General features: G+C 34.1%; 1 protein-coding gene and 4 non-coding genes across 9 annotated transcripts; 1 reads left to right on the top strand and 4 right to left on the bottom strand.

The window, feature by feature from the left end:
• Positions 1-3,118: 3,118 nt before the first annotated feature.
• On the bottom strand, positions 3,119-3,212 carry LOC147518814 (small nucleolar RNA Z223). The gene has a single exon (XR_015214550.1). It is a non-coding gene; the product is annotated as a small nucleolar RNA Z223 (small nucleolar RNA).
• A 42-nt stretch (positions 3,213-3,254) lies between these two features.
• Positions 3,255-3,340, bottom strand: LOC147518813 (small nucleolar RNA U36a). The gene has a single exon (XR_015214686.1). It is a non-coding gene; the product is annotated as a small nucleolar RNA U36a (small nucleolar RNA).
• Positions 3,341-3,558: 218 nt separating this feature from the next.
• Positions 3,559-3,721, bottom strand: LOC147518812 (small nucleolar RNA snoR134). The gene has a single exon (XR_015214677.1). It is a non-coding gene; the product is annotated as a small nucleolar RNA snoR134 (small nucleolar RNA).
• A 1,956-nt stretch (positions 3,722-5,677) lies between these two features.
• On the top strand, positions 5,678-12,862 carry LOC147518811 (uncharacterized). Of its 5 annotated transcripts, XR_015211888.1 has the most exons (10): positions 5,678-6,008; positions 6,117-6,171; positions 6,900-7,258; positions 7,602-7,866; positions 8,212-8,283; positions 10,423-10,690; positions 10,836-10,904; positions 11,008-11,085; positions 12,301-12,440; positions 12,633-12,862. XR_015211888.1 is itself a non-coding variant. In XM_086590541.1 (7 exons), the coding sequence occupies exons 1-4, from the start codon at positions 8,684-8,686 to the stop codon at positions 11,025-11,027; spliced, it is 390 nt and encodes a 129-aa protein (XP_086446667.1). In that variant the 5' UTR covers positions 8,292-8,683; the 3' UTR covers positions 11,028-11,085; positions 12,185-12,205; positions 12,301-12,440; positions 12,633-12,862. The 5 variants fall into 5 exon arrangements, 2 of the variants coding, with proteins under 2 accessions (XP_086446667.1, XP_086446666.1); XM_086590541.1 differs by lacking the exons at positions 5,678-6,008; positions 6,117-6,171; positions 6,900-7,258; positions 7,602-7,866; positions 8,212-8,283 and adding exons at positions 8,292-8,716; positions 12,185-12,205; XR_015211889.1 differs by lacking the exons at positions 5,678-6,008; positions 6,117-6,171; positions 6,900-7,258; positions 7,602-7,866; positions 8,212-8,283 and adding an exon at positions 8,292-8,844.
• A 984-nt stretch (positions 12,863-13,846) lies between these two features.
• On the bottom strand, positions 13,847-13,932 carry LOC147518810 (small nucleolar RNA U36a). The gene has a single exon (XR_015214685.1). It is a non-coding gene; the product is annotated as a small nucleolar RNA U36a (small nucleolar RNA).
• Positions 13,933-14,150: the final 218 nt, after the last annotated feature.

Genomic DNA, 14,150 nt, shown 5'->3' with positions numbered 1-14,150 from the left:
ATGCCCTGTAACTAGCAAGAAACCACGTAAGTACCATTCTTTTAAGAATTGGATGAATATATATTCTTTTAAGAAATAATTTTACTTTGACATTTATATTAATACTTTTTCACCATTCAGGAATGATTGTGCTATATACATGTGCTTTTTCATGGGAACAATAATCATGGGGGCTAGTAAGTTTCTAACCTCAAAGTTGAAGAAACATGGTGTGGACTTCTTGAGAGCAGAAATGGCATACCAATTGCTGTGTGATGATACAAGAAGTTGGAAGCTGAAGATCAATGACATTCAAGAATCAAGAGAAAGACAAGCAAAAGAAGTGGAACAAGGAAGTCATGAATGAAGCATTGGATAGAGATTGAATTGGTCAAGATAAAGCCTTGAGTGTCTGTTATTAGTAACAATCTTTTAGTGATAGTAAATGTTTGAGGCAGTCTCTGAGACAATGTTTGAGCCAATGTTTCAACTTGTTGAATGCTATTTCTTTCTAAGGTAAATACTTTTTTGCGAATTGGTTGTACATGCATGCGTGTCTATTTTTGCAAATTGATTTTACATGCATACAGGTGTATGCATGTGTTTACATGTCTACGAAAGTAGAAATAAAAGTACATGCTTACTAGTAATATACATGTGTATTGTGAATTGATTTTACATGCATACAAGTCTATACATGTGTTTACAGGTCTATGCAAGCACAAGGTAGAAAAAAAAGTACATGTAAACTGGTAATATGCGTGTGTATTGCGAATTGATTTTACATGCATACAGGTCTATGCATATGTTTACAGGTCTATGCAAGCACAAGGTAGAAAGAAAAGTACATGCAAACTGGTAATATGCATGCATATTGCGAATTGATTTTACATGCATACATGTTTATGCATGTGTTTACAGGTTTATGCAAGCACCAGGTAGAAAGAAAAGTACATGCAGTAAGCATATGAAGGTTTAGTATATAAATTTGGTAGCAACGATGAGCGGGGGATATTGAACCAAAGAGACTTGCAAATTAAATAGCAAAGACATACAAAAAAGAACTACTAACAAGAGAATGTATTACAAATTGTTTGCATTTTAAAGCTTCACTCGTTAGCCATTTATCTCGTAAAGTTTTGGCCATCATTTCTACGGTTGTTCTATTAGTCCAATGTTGCCATGCCTGTCACACCAACTAGATATTCTAAAGTTTAGTACATAAATTTGGTATTTATTGTGTATATATGCGTGTGGCGCAATGCTTAGAAGCCAATAAAATTTTGGAGTCTTAAAGTATGTAAAAATTAAAAAACAAAGAATTACATACTAGGAATAAGTAGAGTGGGAGAACTAATAATATTATGCGTATGCACGGTAGAAAGAAAAACACATGCAAACTGGTGTATGCAGGTGCACTATACACATGCATATTGGTAGTATGCATGTCAGCATGTGTAGCTTTAGTACATAAATTTGGTATTAATCATATACCTGTAAAAACAAACTTCCAGCCATGAAAATAATAAAGACTGCATATATATTGGTACGAGAGTGGTAATGAATTAAACAACTCCAGTCTAATATTTAATATTATTTATTATATGTATGTCTTAACTGCTAATATTATCCATCCATGAAAAAAATAATCAAAAGAATAATATCTCTAACAAAAAACAATAAGTTCAATCAATTGCAATAGCTTCTAACAAATACGTCTCAGGCTTATTGCTCCTGTGCTTTCAATCCTCTTTCTCTTCGGCCTTCCGGGTCCTCTCCTAACATCAGGTGACAATATATCACCATCTTTAGGAATCTCCATAGGCATTATGTATAAGAGGAAAAGTTTATTATTGGAATTAAATAAAACAAAAATAGAAAAAGTTGTCTTGGAACTGTAATTACTTACAGACCCAGTTGATTTGTCCTAAAACCGTAAATATATCTTACCTGGTCCTGGAGTCATAAATAATTTCCAATTTGAGTGATTAGGCCTAAATTTTTGTAACCTAATACTCGGGGTGGCTTTTTAACAAATTTCAAACGCCATGAGCTGGAGTGTGTAAACGACATTGTTAAGCTATTATAGTTATTAGTTAGGGTTCAGATATTTAGAAATTTATGGTGGGGTGGCAGCCCACAGCTACGACTGAATTAGTCCAAGTTTTATGTTTTGAATACAGTGGCCCTCGGGATACAGGATGACGCGTCTTTTGAAACAACATTACGTCACAATTTGCACAATTTGATACTGAATGTTTCCTTCACTTTTCATGATCAATACTGTGTGATGATTTTTCCTAATCTAGAAACACAAGTATTTTATTGATGATGAAAGAACAATGAGAAGTATTGAATAAAAAAAATAAGAGATCTAGAAGATGATGAGTTGAACCATATTCTTTAATAACTGCCTACGTATTCTGTGAAAATGACTCAAACTCAAAACATAGTTCAACTATTCTATTTATAAGAATAGATTAGGTTTCTCATAATTATTTGTAAATTAAATATTAGTATTTAACTAGGAAACAATCTCTTGTTAAGTCTTATCTAGACTCCTCTAGAAGCTCATGTTTCCCAAGTTAAATTAATCGAAGCACAAGGATAGTAAAACTCAAAATTGTAAGTTTGTAACCACACATATCAATGATTCTCTATGCACTTTTATTCTAACGCCTAAATTCATACAAATCAATTACAATTTACAAGTAAAGACAAGTATAGCATCAAATAGGTCCAATATTCTCATTTGAAATGTACATCCACCAAGGGGTTCTCCTTGTAATCAGGGTCTCAGCTTCAGTACACCTCGATAAAATGGACAATATCATCACACACAACATTGAAATTAAACCTCAAACATGTACACAATCAACCTAGACAACAATTCTACAAATAAAAACATATATTCTGATCAATAAAATGTTGTAACATAGGGCGAATGAATAAACAATTAGAAACAAGAACGGTAATGCATCAAATTTGTGTCCAGTATTCTCATGTGAAATGTAAATCCGCCAAGGGGTTCTCCCTGTAAACAGAGTCTCAGCTTCAATACACCTCAATAAATTGAACAATATCATCATAAGCATCAACATCTTACTAACTAAAAATATAAACAAACCCTATTATTAAATCATGACTCAGAACAACAATAAGCTCTATCTATCATGAATTTTCTGAAGCAGAACTGGCATTGGAGCTTTAATATTTAATCATCACAGCCAAAAATAAACCCATTACTCAAAACAACATCAATTAGACTATATAATTGGCTCATATCAAGAAATTCAACCATATGTAATCCTTTGCTTCATAGATTTATCTCAGAAGCGCAGATAAAATTTAATCATCGCCAATAACAACCACAATTAAAACAAAGATAGAAATGTTGTGAGAGTTTTTAGAGGCAAAATCGATAAAAGAAATAAAGCCCCCATGTGTAACCCCACATTTAATATGTGCCTCCATGACTAAGCTCTTATGAGAGGTTTATTTATTGAATCAAATAAGAACTTTAAAGGTGTGGCCAAATTAACCCAAATTAAAAAATAAAAAAAAAAAAAAAAATTTGAAAGATGTAGACGTTACTCTAACACAATTTAAGCTATGGGAAAATATAAGTACAAAGCTCAATTGCAACACTGAATGTCAGTAAATCTAGCAGTAGCATTGGGGCTTTATTCTTCATTAAATAAAAATAATAACTACGATAAGCCCGGGGTTTTGCAACGTGCGTAATAATCTAATCTAATCTAATAATAAAAAACTATTTGATGAAACGACTAAATGAAAGAAAACGAATAACCTAAAAGAGGTTGATGGGAGATGAAGAGTGATTAGAGAAATTGGGTTTTATATAGAATGAAAACCCTAGCTAGGTTTTACTTTCTTTTTAAGGGCTTTATGGTCATTTTGGAATATCGAGTACCGTTGATTACTTTTAGTGATCTACGTTCGCGGAAAACAGGGGGGCCTAGGTCAAGCTCTATTTGGCGGTTTTATTGGGCCCATACCAACTCCAAAACAAACAACCAAAAAACGGCTCGTAGGACAAAATTGAGTTTTAATTTCGTTTCTAGTTTGGTTCCGCAAATAATTAAGGCTCCAGGACAAACTGGGTTGACCACTGCTGAAAGACAATATTACTCTTATTTAAGTTTTTATCATTTAAATCAAAATCAAAATATTATGGCTACTGGGGAAAACTCCCACGTGACTTTTCAAGCACACTCACATTTTATGTTAGGACTAACATGAAAATTTTAATTTATTTCATGTTGTACACATTTATAGTGGTGTTTGCGTGTTTGTTGAACACATGCATATTAGTGTGTGCATGTGTAGTAGTAGTGTTTGCATGTTTGTTACACACATGCATAATGGTGTGTGCATGTGTGGTATACACATGCATAGTAGTCTTTGAATGTTTGTTATGTACATGCATAATGATGTTTGCATGTGTGCTATACACATGCATAATGGTCAATGCATGTTGGTATGCACATGCATAGTGGTGTTTGTATGTGTGTTGTACACATATATAATGATGTGTGCATGTGTGTTGTACACATGCATAGTGGTATTTACATGTGTATCGAACTACTACTCCAAACTTAAAAATATCATCGACGATAACAATATCGAAATCGAGATAAATCACACAATTGATTAACACAAGATTCGAGGATTTGAAAAAAAAATTAATTCTTTGTTCAAATGTTTGTCGAACCGGTGCCAAAATCGAATGAATTATTTTTCAATTATCAATAATATAAAATTGAAAAATGAGAAGAGTGTTTGTCATAAGAGAATAAGATGTTTTCTTATAGCTTAAATCACTAATCACAACACACAAATCAAACTAACTCAAAGATATATAGAAACAACTAGATCTCAAAAAAATTCCCAAGTTTCTAGTTGGAGTTTTTTTTTTGCTAGATGGAGAAGAATATAAATGTTTTCTCATATCTTAAACCACTAATCACAAGTTCATAACACACAAATCAGTTAGCTCAAAGATGGAAACAATTAGATCTCAAAAGTATTTTACAAGTTTCTAGTTTGAGTTTTTTTTTTGCTAGATAGAGAAAAAATGTCATAATTGGTATTAATAAAAAAATAATATGTTGACGTCAGCCCGAAAATGTCCTTAGAGCGAAATCATTAGTGATAGATGCTGATGTCAGCCCGTTTTTGTCCTAAAACTGTAATTATTGGTCAACCATGCCTAAAACCGAAATTATTTGCTTTCTAAAATGACTTGAACAGGACATATGACACACATATCTCCATGTTGCATGCTAAATTAACAGTGCACTGGCCTTGCTCTTTGATTAAAGTTTAAAAGCCAATAGATAGGGATTATAGGCCGGTTCGATTTGGGCCTGCACTAACCCAGTTTTCACTTCAAAAAATGGGCCCGGATAAAATTGGGGATTAATTTCACTTCTAGTTTGGTTCCGCAAATAAGTAAGGCTCTAGGACAACCCAATTGTAAAGACGGTATTGCCCTTTTTTGCTTTGGAACCCAAATCTTTTGGGTGATTTTGTAACATTTGGGTTTTTTTAATAGTAACACTTATCCATCCGTTAGCAAATTATTCACACTTATCCATCCGTTAGCAATGCTATCAACCGTTGCTGAAATACTTGAATTATTTTCTAACATTTCTTGAGATATTTAGTGACGTTTCCCTATACGTTAGAAATTGTGAAATGGAAAAAAGAAAAGAAAAATCAGGTTGGAAAAAAAAGGAAAACTTAAGCGGGAGTTTTTCACCTCTCGCGCTCATCGAAAAGTGGAAAAGAGAAAAACCCTAAACCGTAAGGTTGTTCCTCACTCGGTGAGTCTTCCTCTCCTTCTTGCTCTTCTTCTTCCTTCCTCCTCCTACAAATTGTCTAGAAGTTTGATTTTGGGTGGCTAGGGTTTTGATTTTCGTTTTCGTTTTGTATGGCTAGGGTTTCGAGATTCATTTTAGGCATAATTGTTCGATCTATTGAACAAAAGGTTCTCTTCAACAAAGGTAAGTAACTATTGGTCGTGGTTGTGGTTTTCCTTATCTGCTGAACATGTTTAATTTTGGCCGTTAAATATTAATTTCTAAGTAACAAGTTTATCTCTGTTTTCGAAGATTGTAATTCAAATATCAGACAAGATGAGAGCTTTTCCATTTCTTTGTTCATCAGGTACTAATTTCTAGTCTTTTTGAGTTTTTAATACTTTGGTTTTGAACCAATTTACTTAATTTTGATTATTCTTTGTCGATTTCATTATTTGGGGTTCAGTATTTTAAGTTTTTGAAGGTGCATGTTGCCATTAATTGCTGTTGTTGATTCTTAATATGTGCTTGATCTGCTCAAGGTAACAACTAATGTAGTGTTTTTAGTGTAACAGTTTTTGACATTAGGCTTTTAGCTCATGGGTTTGGCTGAATTACTTTAAATTTTTATGTAAAAGATTGTATCTTTATAGCTTCATATATGGTCCTTTCATGTTTAGTTTCTAGTGGAAAAGGTAATTTTGGTTCTTTTTATGGTTGGCAGTCATATGGTTATTAACTTTATTATATAGTTCATATAAGTTACATTAAATTTACACAACATGCATTTGAAATGCAGTCTGATCAATGTATGTTATGTGTCCATATATATTACTCAACAAGTGTGTCTTTGCTTGTTTAATATATTTTGTTGAAAATAATTTTGTTGTCATGTTTTATGGAACTGGAATTATTTGTAATGGTTCATTAGAGTAGTGGAGTTCTATTTCCTTTGTTTTAATGGTTCTTTGGGTCAGATTTCGTAATGTATAGTCTGTTTTTCAGTAATAGAAATTCTAGCGATTCCGGCATACACATGGTGGCAAAGGCAGTAAATTTTTTATCTGATGCCAACATTATGTATGCTCCTGTTAGGAATCCAAATGCGGGAAATAATGCGGATTAGAGGGAAAGGTATATAGGCATGATAGATTACTCGGCTATCATTCTCACGGGTTACGGCAAATGCAGAACTAGCTGCGATTGCTTTGTCGCTGGATTTGCAATAGTATTTGGACCCGGTGCAAGTCGCGGTCGGTGCTCTTGGAGCACTAGCGGTGCTACTGGTCCCATTGCAGTTGTCGGATTTTCTGCTATTTGTTGTGGATGCAGCGGTGGCTAGTGGTATAGCTACAGAAAAAGGAACTAGAAAAGATGGCCCAACTGCCGCCAGTAGTTTAGGAAGGGGTTTTTATAATGTTATCCTTCAAGAAGAACCTTTAAAGTCCACCACGGTAAGTTTACTCGAGTCTTACGTAGAAATCTCGCTACTTTATAAAATTACGCACCTGCATAGATTATTATGAGTACCTAGGACCTAGATTCAAAATTGTTTCTGAAAATGAAACCTGTAATGTTAGTTTTAGGGATGCTCTATAAATCCTTTGAAAAGAAAAAGAAAGAAAAGAAAACATTCTTTTGTACGTCTAGCCTTTCCTCTCTATATATTCCTTTAGCATTTTGGTGTACCATTGTTTTTATGTGTTGCAGTGTTGTTTAGTTGCATTTTATATTCCATATTGCGATTTGTATGGCCTCTTCCTATATTTTTGTAATGAATATGTCCTTGTATTTTAGGTCAAGCAAATCATAAAGTCCTTCAGATGGGCTCCTTTTCTTCCTGTTGCAACTGACAACTCCATGTTGAGTGTCTTGTTGTTGCTATCAAAGTACAGATTGAGGAGTGTGCCCATTATCGAGACAGGAAATCCTTTCGTTAAGAATTTTAATACCGGTCAAGATGGTGCAAGGACTCCAAAAATGCAAAAGGAAGGGATTGTTTGATTACATTGCAAGTCACCCAATATTTGATTTTGGACTTCCTTTTACGTCGTATGAGGAGGTGAGTTACTACTATATAGGTTTACTGGTTGACCAGTCTATGTTTCTTGGAACTTAGGGCTCACATTGTGTGGCAAAGAAATTCTAACAATAACCTTTTGAAGTATGACACTGATTTCCTCATTTCCACATCCCAGTTGATCTTTTTTCAAAGACATTTCTATCATTAGGATGCGTATAACATAAACTGCTGCAACCATATGTCAGGAACCCCTTATTAGGGAGTCATGGTTTATTTGTTTCTATCCTATATATAACATAATCATTGCATCATCTTATGCGTTCTCCATCACTAAGACATTTACAATCAACTATTCATGTTAAGCGACATGTATATGCTATATAGGAGTTGATTGGGGGTGGAATTTAAACGTTGGAGCTTATCTCTTTATGATCAAAGAATATTCTGCTGGACAAGGTATTGATATACAAAATTTGCAACTTGCTCTTAAGTGGCAATGTGTGTTTCATAGACTAATTCTATATATGCATCGATTTATGACTCAATTTCGCTTAATTTAATTGGGGTTTAGATGTAATATTACTGGTATTGATATTTGATGCAACTAGTTAGCAAATTTATTCACATTGATTTTATTTGGTCAAATAGTAATGGTCAACTAAATGTAGTACACTAAGTTGCGCCCTGGTACGTTTGATATTTTTGTACTTGTTTTCATAGTATTAATCGGGTGAATTACTCTGTGTGAGCATCTTGAAGTGGATCGGTAAATATAGGAGAGCCTCATGGTTATATACTTCTATATGTATGGGTTCCACACCTTATGCTATCTAGAAAATTTTAATTGGAGGTGGACATGCAGGATGAAGAGGAGGTGGCTTTCACTAAGGTATGCTAAATTTATTAACAAGTTTGTATTGGTTATATGCTACACATGCCTCCTTCTTGAACCAAACATGAGCTGGTCTGCTCCAAGTGACCCAGTACAGAGGGGGGATAAGAAGAAAATAGAAAGGGGTATCCACTGTTTTTCTCCTCCATTTTTCAGTTACCTTATATCAATAATAAAAAATGGGTGAGGGTTTTAATATATGCTTTGCTTAGTTATTTGACCCCATATACATGTACATCACATGATCACACTACTTTGATTTGTTAAGATTTTATTTTTTTCAGATTTGATTATTTGGTCTTGCTTGTTTCATATGCTCACAGTCTATTTGATGAAAGTTCCTTAAGGGCTTTAGTTTTTATGCTTTTACTGTTTTTGAAAATTAATAATTACAAACAATGGTTAGTGAGCATAAGCTGAGTATAAGCTGGTGGTGCCTAAGCTTAGTGAGCACATTATAGCTTTACACTTTATAGCTAGGACCACTAAATCCTGAGGTATTGTTTTACTTAGTTCAAGAGCTTGAGAATATTTTATCAAGGTTTATTAATTCGACATATAGATAAGTGGTGTTGATGATTAATCATCTTTTTGCTGTTTGAGCATATGACGACTAATACTTTAAGTGACAAGTATCAAGCCATGTTGGACAACACCAACTTAACTAAATTCACCGTTATAGTCATAGAATAAGCTCCAATGACTTATTGACCCTGATCAGGCCTTTAATGGGATATGCTAAGGATAGTGCCCTTTTTAAGCCAGTGAAGCCCTTAAATGACATGCTTTAGCTCCAACAAGAAACAAATGAGGATGGGGATAAAAAACTTATGGGAATTGAAATTTCAGCTTATAACGGTGAATTTGACCATGAGCAATCCACGGTCGATTGATAGGTTCCAGTCCGTCAACTCCACAGGTTGAAACAAGGATGTAGATTTCTAGGCGATGGGCAAAGTAACTGCTCATTAGAGAAAGAGCATGGGGACCTAGAGGGAGAATCAAAATCTGTCGAAACTACCGCAACAATTCAGTTCTTTGAAACTACTTGCGACAATTCAAGTGGAAGTAGTTAGTGTCATGGTTGATTCTTCTTTGACATCTAAGGAGGTCGCCGTCAAAGAGGAGAACTCATTTAAGCGTTCTAGGAGTGGAAATGGTTTATCTTGTCATTCACAAAAGGTAGAGAAGAAAGCTGAATCCAAAGGTGATAACCCACGGATAGAAGCCCCTCACCCTAATTCCTATGGAAAAAGACTAACAGGAAGATCAAGGTACTTAAATAATGATAAAATGGTTCTTTACTATTTGTACGCATGATTTGCTCTCTTTCTCATTGAACTTGCCCGGTGTGTTATTTACAAGAAATAATGTTATATTAGTGATTCATGCATTGGAGTCCATCAAGCCTTTGTGATTCTCAAGGAAAACTTGTTCAATTGTGAGATATTAGTCTAAGCAAAAGAAATGACTCTTTCAACAAGTTGGTTTCTCAGTTCTACAAGTTTCTGTTGGCGCTGACTTCTCCAAGTTTTATAGAACCTTAAGCCTAATGTAATTGGTTTGGACTATTTCCCATTTGACGCATCCTATGTTGCCCTTCATTTCCGACATTCTTATATTTACAATTAGATTAGATTATTTATCTTTATATGTACTGATATGTGTGTATGCACATGAGATTAAACTTCATTGATATGCAGAGGTATCGGATGCATAGAAGACACATTGTGCCGAAGGATGATGATAGAAGATGGCAGCATCCAAGAGGACCCACTCCAAGGGTTTATCCACACAAGCCCATCATGGCGTATCCCCCATACCATACTAATCATAGTTTCACACCAAATCAGTTTTATCCTATTTGGGGACACCCTAACAATCACCATTCAAGCATGCAGATGTGGGGTCACCCTGGCTTCCCTACCTGGCATCCTCAGGATAGCCTGGTCTTGGAATACACATCCATGGGTAATTTTGTTATTTTAGGCGATGCAGATATAGAAGATTGCTAACTTAAATATCAGTGCTAAAGTCGTTCTTAATTTGCTCCACATTCAAATATAGCAGTGTAGCCTTGTGCTAATTTTATGAATATGTTATATATGTGTTTCAGATGCATGCAGATGCATGGGGCCGTCCTATGATGCCGCCATCTCCGGGGCCTTGCTCCAACTTCCCTTAGGTGAGGCTAATGACGTGTCTATACTCACACTGAATACATACGCTTTAGTGCCTTGCTAAATTGGATTTTAACATTATAGTGTCATTTTCTTAAAATGGTGCAGAATGCTTCTGGATTTCATAGTTTGCACCCATTTGAAGAATGTATCAACTCACCAAGCAATTCCTTTGACTTTCATCCGGTAAAAGTCTTCTCAGTTATATTTTTCCTTATATATTTACTCCACGTACTATGTACTAGCCTTTTGTTATTAAGAGGTACAATCACTTAACAGGTCCGATAGTATTTAGCATTTATGTTTGAATGGTGACCCCATGAATCTTTCTCAGACAGTCCCTATTGGGTCCCGACCTCAAAGCCGGCTATTTTGTATAGGTGCCATGATGCAAAGTAGAACTCCATTCCATTATTTTATCTATATACTGTATAGTATGGTTTACATTTAGGGTTGGGGTATCGTCATACGTACGCCTTCACCAGAATTTTTTTATGTTATACGTTTGAACTACAGTTGAACGTTTCCTCTTCTATCTCTAAGTAGGCAATATAGTCGAGGCAAACAACTTGACCTTCTGTCCTAATGTCAAATAGATAATGGGGCTGCACATAGTACACCATCACATTAGCAAGGACTTAAACCATGACATCCTAGATTCCTAATATCCTACTGAGGTGTGGATCCACTAGACTGTGGAGTTTGCGGGGATTGTTTTTTTTTCGTTTGTATCTTGTGGTGAAAATAGTGTCAGACATCAAATGACACTAGAGTGTCAATTTCGACAAATACTGTATTTATCCCATAGTAAATGAATACTATAGTGCAAGGTAAATAAGGAAGCTTCATTATAAACTGGGTATTGTTTCATCTCGTTTATTGATTTGTTCAAGATGCTAACAGTGGAAAATATGTCGACTTTTAAAAGTTTATAGAATTCCAAGTGTTTCCATGGATCCAAAATAAACAAATTTCTATGTTGAATATATTCATACAATAGCTACATAGTTAAATATCTTTTGTGGTAAATTGTGGCTTCATTTCGTTTTCTAACGGTTTGAATCAAGGGTTTGTCACCTGATCTAATATAGTATTTGGTTCGTTCATTGCCTATGTGAAATTGTTCTTATTTGTATGGCATCTTCGAATATGGATTGAGAAAACTAGGCTGATAAAAAGTAATTCCCACCATCTAATAACTTTATAAGTAATCAAACAATATCATTTTTGTAGTTTACAGCCGAACTTAAATTCTTTGACATGAAAAGTTATTATATTGTTACAGGTAATGAGGCATGATTTACAGGTAATGGAAGTCTACATTTTGAGATAAGATGTTTTACATTATTGAGTATCTTTGTCATTTCGATTGGCTTATTTATGAACTTTGCTTGATTATAGATATGCCAAAGAAGGAAATCCATCTGAGTTAGCAATTGATAGACATCTTTGTGAGTACAATTGATCCTCTGAAGGAGCCTCCACTTATCATTGCAAATATTGTTCTATCGATCCTTGCTGTGGATTCTCCAATCGACAAGGTAGCGTTTGAGAGCTACTAGGACTTATTCTATCCATGCATTTTGTTTACAAAAACTTATTTTACTAGTTGTTATTATATTCTTGGTTGTTTTCTCATTGTTGAATCTAACTTACACAAATTTTATTTACTACTATGTATCGATCCTCTCTATTTTCTTAATTTCCTTTTGGTGTCATTGGTCTGGTTGCAGGTGTCGATGACTTTTATGATTGCTAGAGGAAGGACAATGTGAGAGATCAAAATGTTTCATTTTAGAGCTATTATTAGGACTTATTCTATCTATGTATTTTGTTTACAAAATACTTAATGAGTTTACTGATTGTTATTATATTTTTGGTTATTATCTCATTGTTGAAAAAAAATGTAATCAAAGTTAAGACTTGCGACTTATAAATGAATTATCGAGTATGTTTGGTTCAAGTGTTTTCTTTCTCGTTATTGTACCTAAGTGTATGTTTTAAGTTTTTAGTGGGATGGATAGGTTGTGTATAATGTGTAGGATATATATATGCTAGAAGCAGGTGGCAGGAACAATTGGGGTCAGAATATTTAAATATTTTTTTTTCAAATGTTTCCAAATTTAGCAACGGTTGTGTATCCGTTACTAATGGAAGCTTAAGTAACGGTTACAGATCCGTTATAAATAAAAATTGCTAACACTTTTATTTGTTGGAAATGAATTAAGAACAAAATTAATAACCGTTACTAATAATTTACTAACGGTTGATAAGTGTTGCTGAAATTAATTTCAGTAACATTTGCTAACCGTTGGTAAATTTGCTAACACTTTATAACCGTTACCAATATCCGTTACTAATATTTGTCACGCTTTTGTGTCGACGAAAAATAACCGTTACTAATATTTTTTGTAACGGATGCATATCCGTTACAAATAAGCTGTTATGGTGTAGTGTCTCCTTGTAATCAGGGTCTCAGCTTCAGTACACCTCGATAAAATGGACAATATCATCACACACAACATTGAAATTAAACCTCAAACATGTACACAATCAACCTAGACAACAATTCTACAAATAAAAACATATATTACGATCAATAAAATGTTGTAAACATAGGGCTTAATGAATAAACAATTAGAAACAAGAACAAGAATGCATCACCGTGTCCGTATTCTCATGTGAAATGTAAATCCGCCAAGGGGTTCTCCTCAGAACAGAGTCTCGGCTTCAATACACCTCAATAAATTGAACAATATCATCATAAGCATCAACATCTTACTAACTAAAAATATAAACAAACCCTATTATTAAATCATGACTCGTAACAACAATAAGCTCTATCTATCATGAATTTTTCAAGGAACGGCATTGGAGCTTTAATATTTAATCATCACAGCCAAAAATAAACCCATTACTCAAAACAACATCAATTAGACTATATAATTGGCTCATATCAAGAAATTCAACCATATGTAATCCTTTGCTTCATAGATTTATCTCAGAAGCGCAGATAAAATTTAATCATCGCCAATAACAACCACAATTAAAACAAAGATAGAAATGTTGTGAGAGTTTTTAGAGGCAAAATCGATAAAAGAAATAAAGCCCCCATGTGTAACCCCACATTTAATATGTGCCTCCATGACTAAGCTCTTATGAGAGGTTTGTTTATTGAATCAAATAAGAACTTTAAGGTGTGGAGAGGCCAAATTAACCCAATAAAAAAAAAATAAAAAAAAAAAAAAAAA

This window comes from Coptis chinensis, chromosome 2, assembly GCF_015680905.1.
Source record: "Coptis chinensis isolate HL-2020 chromosome 2, ASM1568090v1, whole genome shotgun sequence".
NCBI lineage: Eukaryota > Viridiplantae > Streptophyta > Magnoliopsida > Ranunculales > Ranunculaceae > Coptis > Coptis chinensis.
The sequence above is the reverse complement of the archived record's forward strand: the minus strand, read 5'-3'. Positions and strand labels throughout refer to the sequence as shown.

Coding starts and splice junctions, on each gene's coding strand:
- LOC147518811 (XM_086590540.1), top strand. CDS start 8,684: ATGCAGGATGAAGAGGAGGTGGCTTTCACTAAG. Junction 8,717..10,422: donor AGGAGGTGGCTTTCACTAAG/GTATGCTAAATT, acceptor ATTGATATGCAG/AGGTATCGGATGCATAGAAG. Junction 10,905..11,007: donor CTTGCTCCAACTTCCCTTAG/GTGAGGCTAATG, acceptor AAAATGGTGCAG/AATGCTTCTGGATTTCATAG.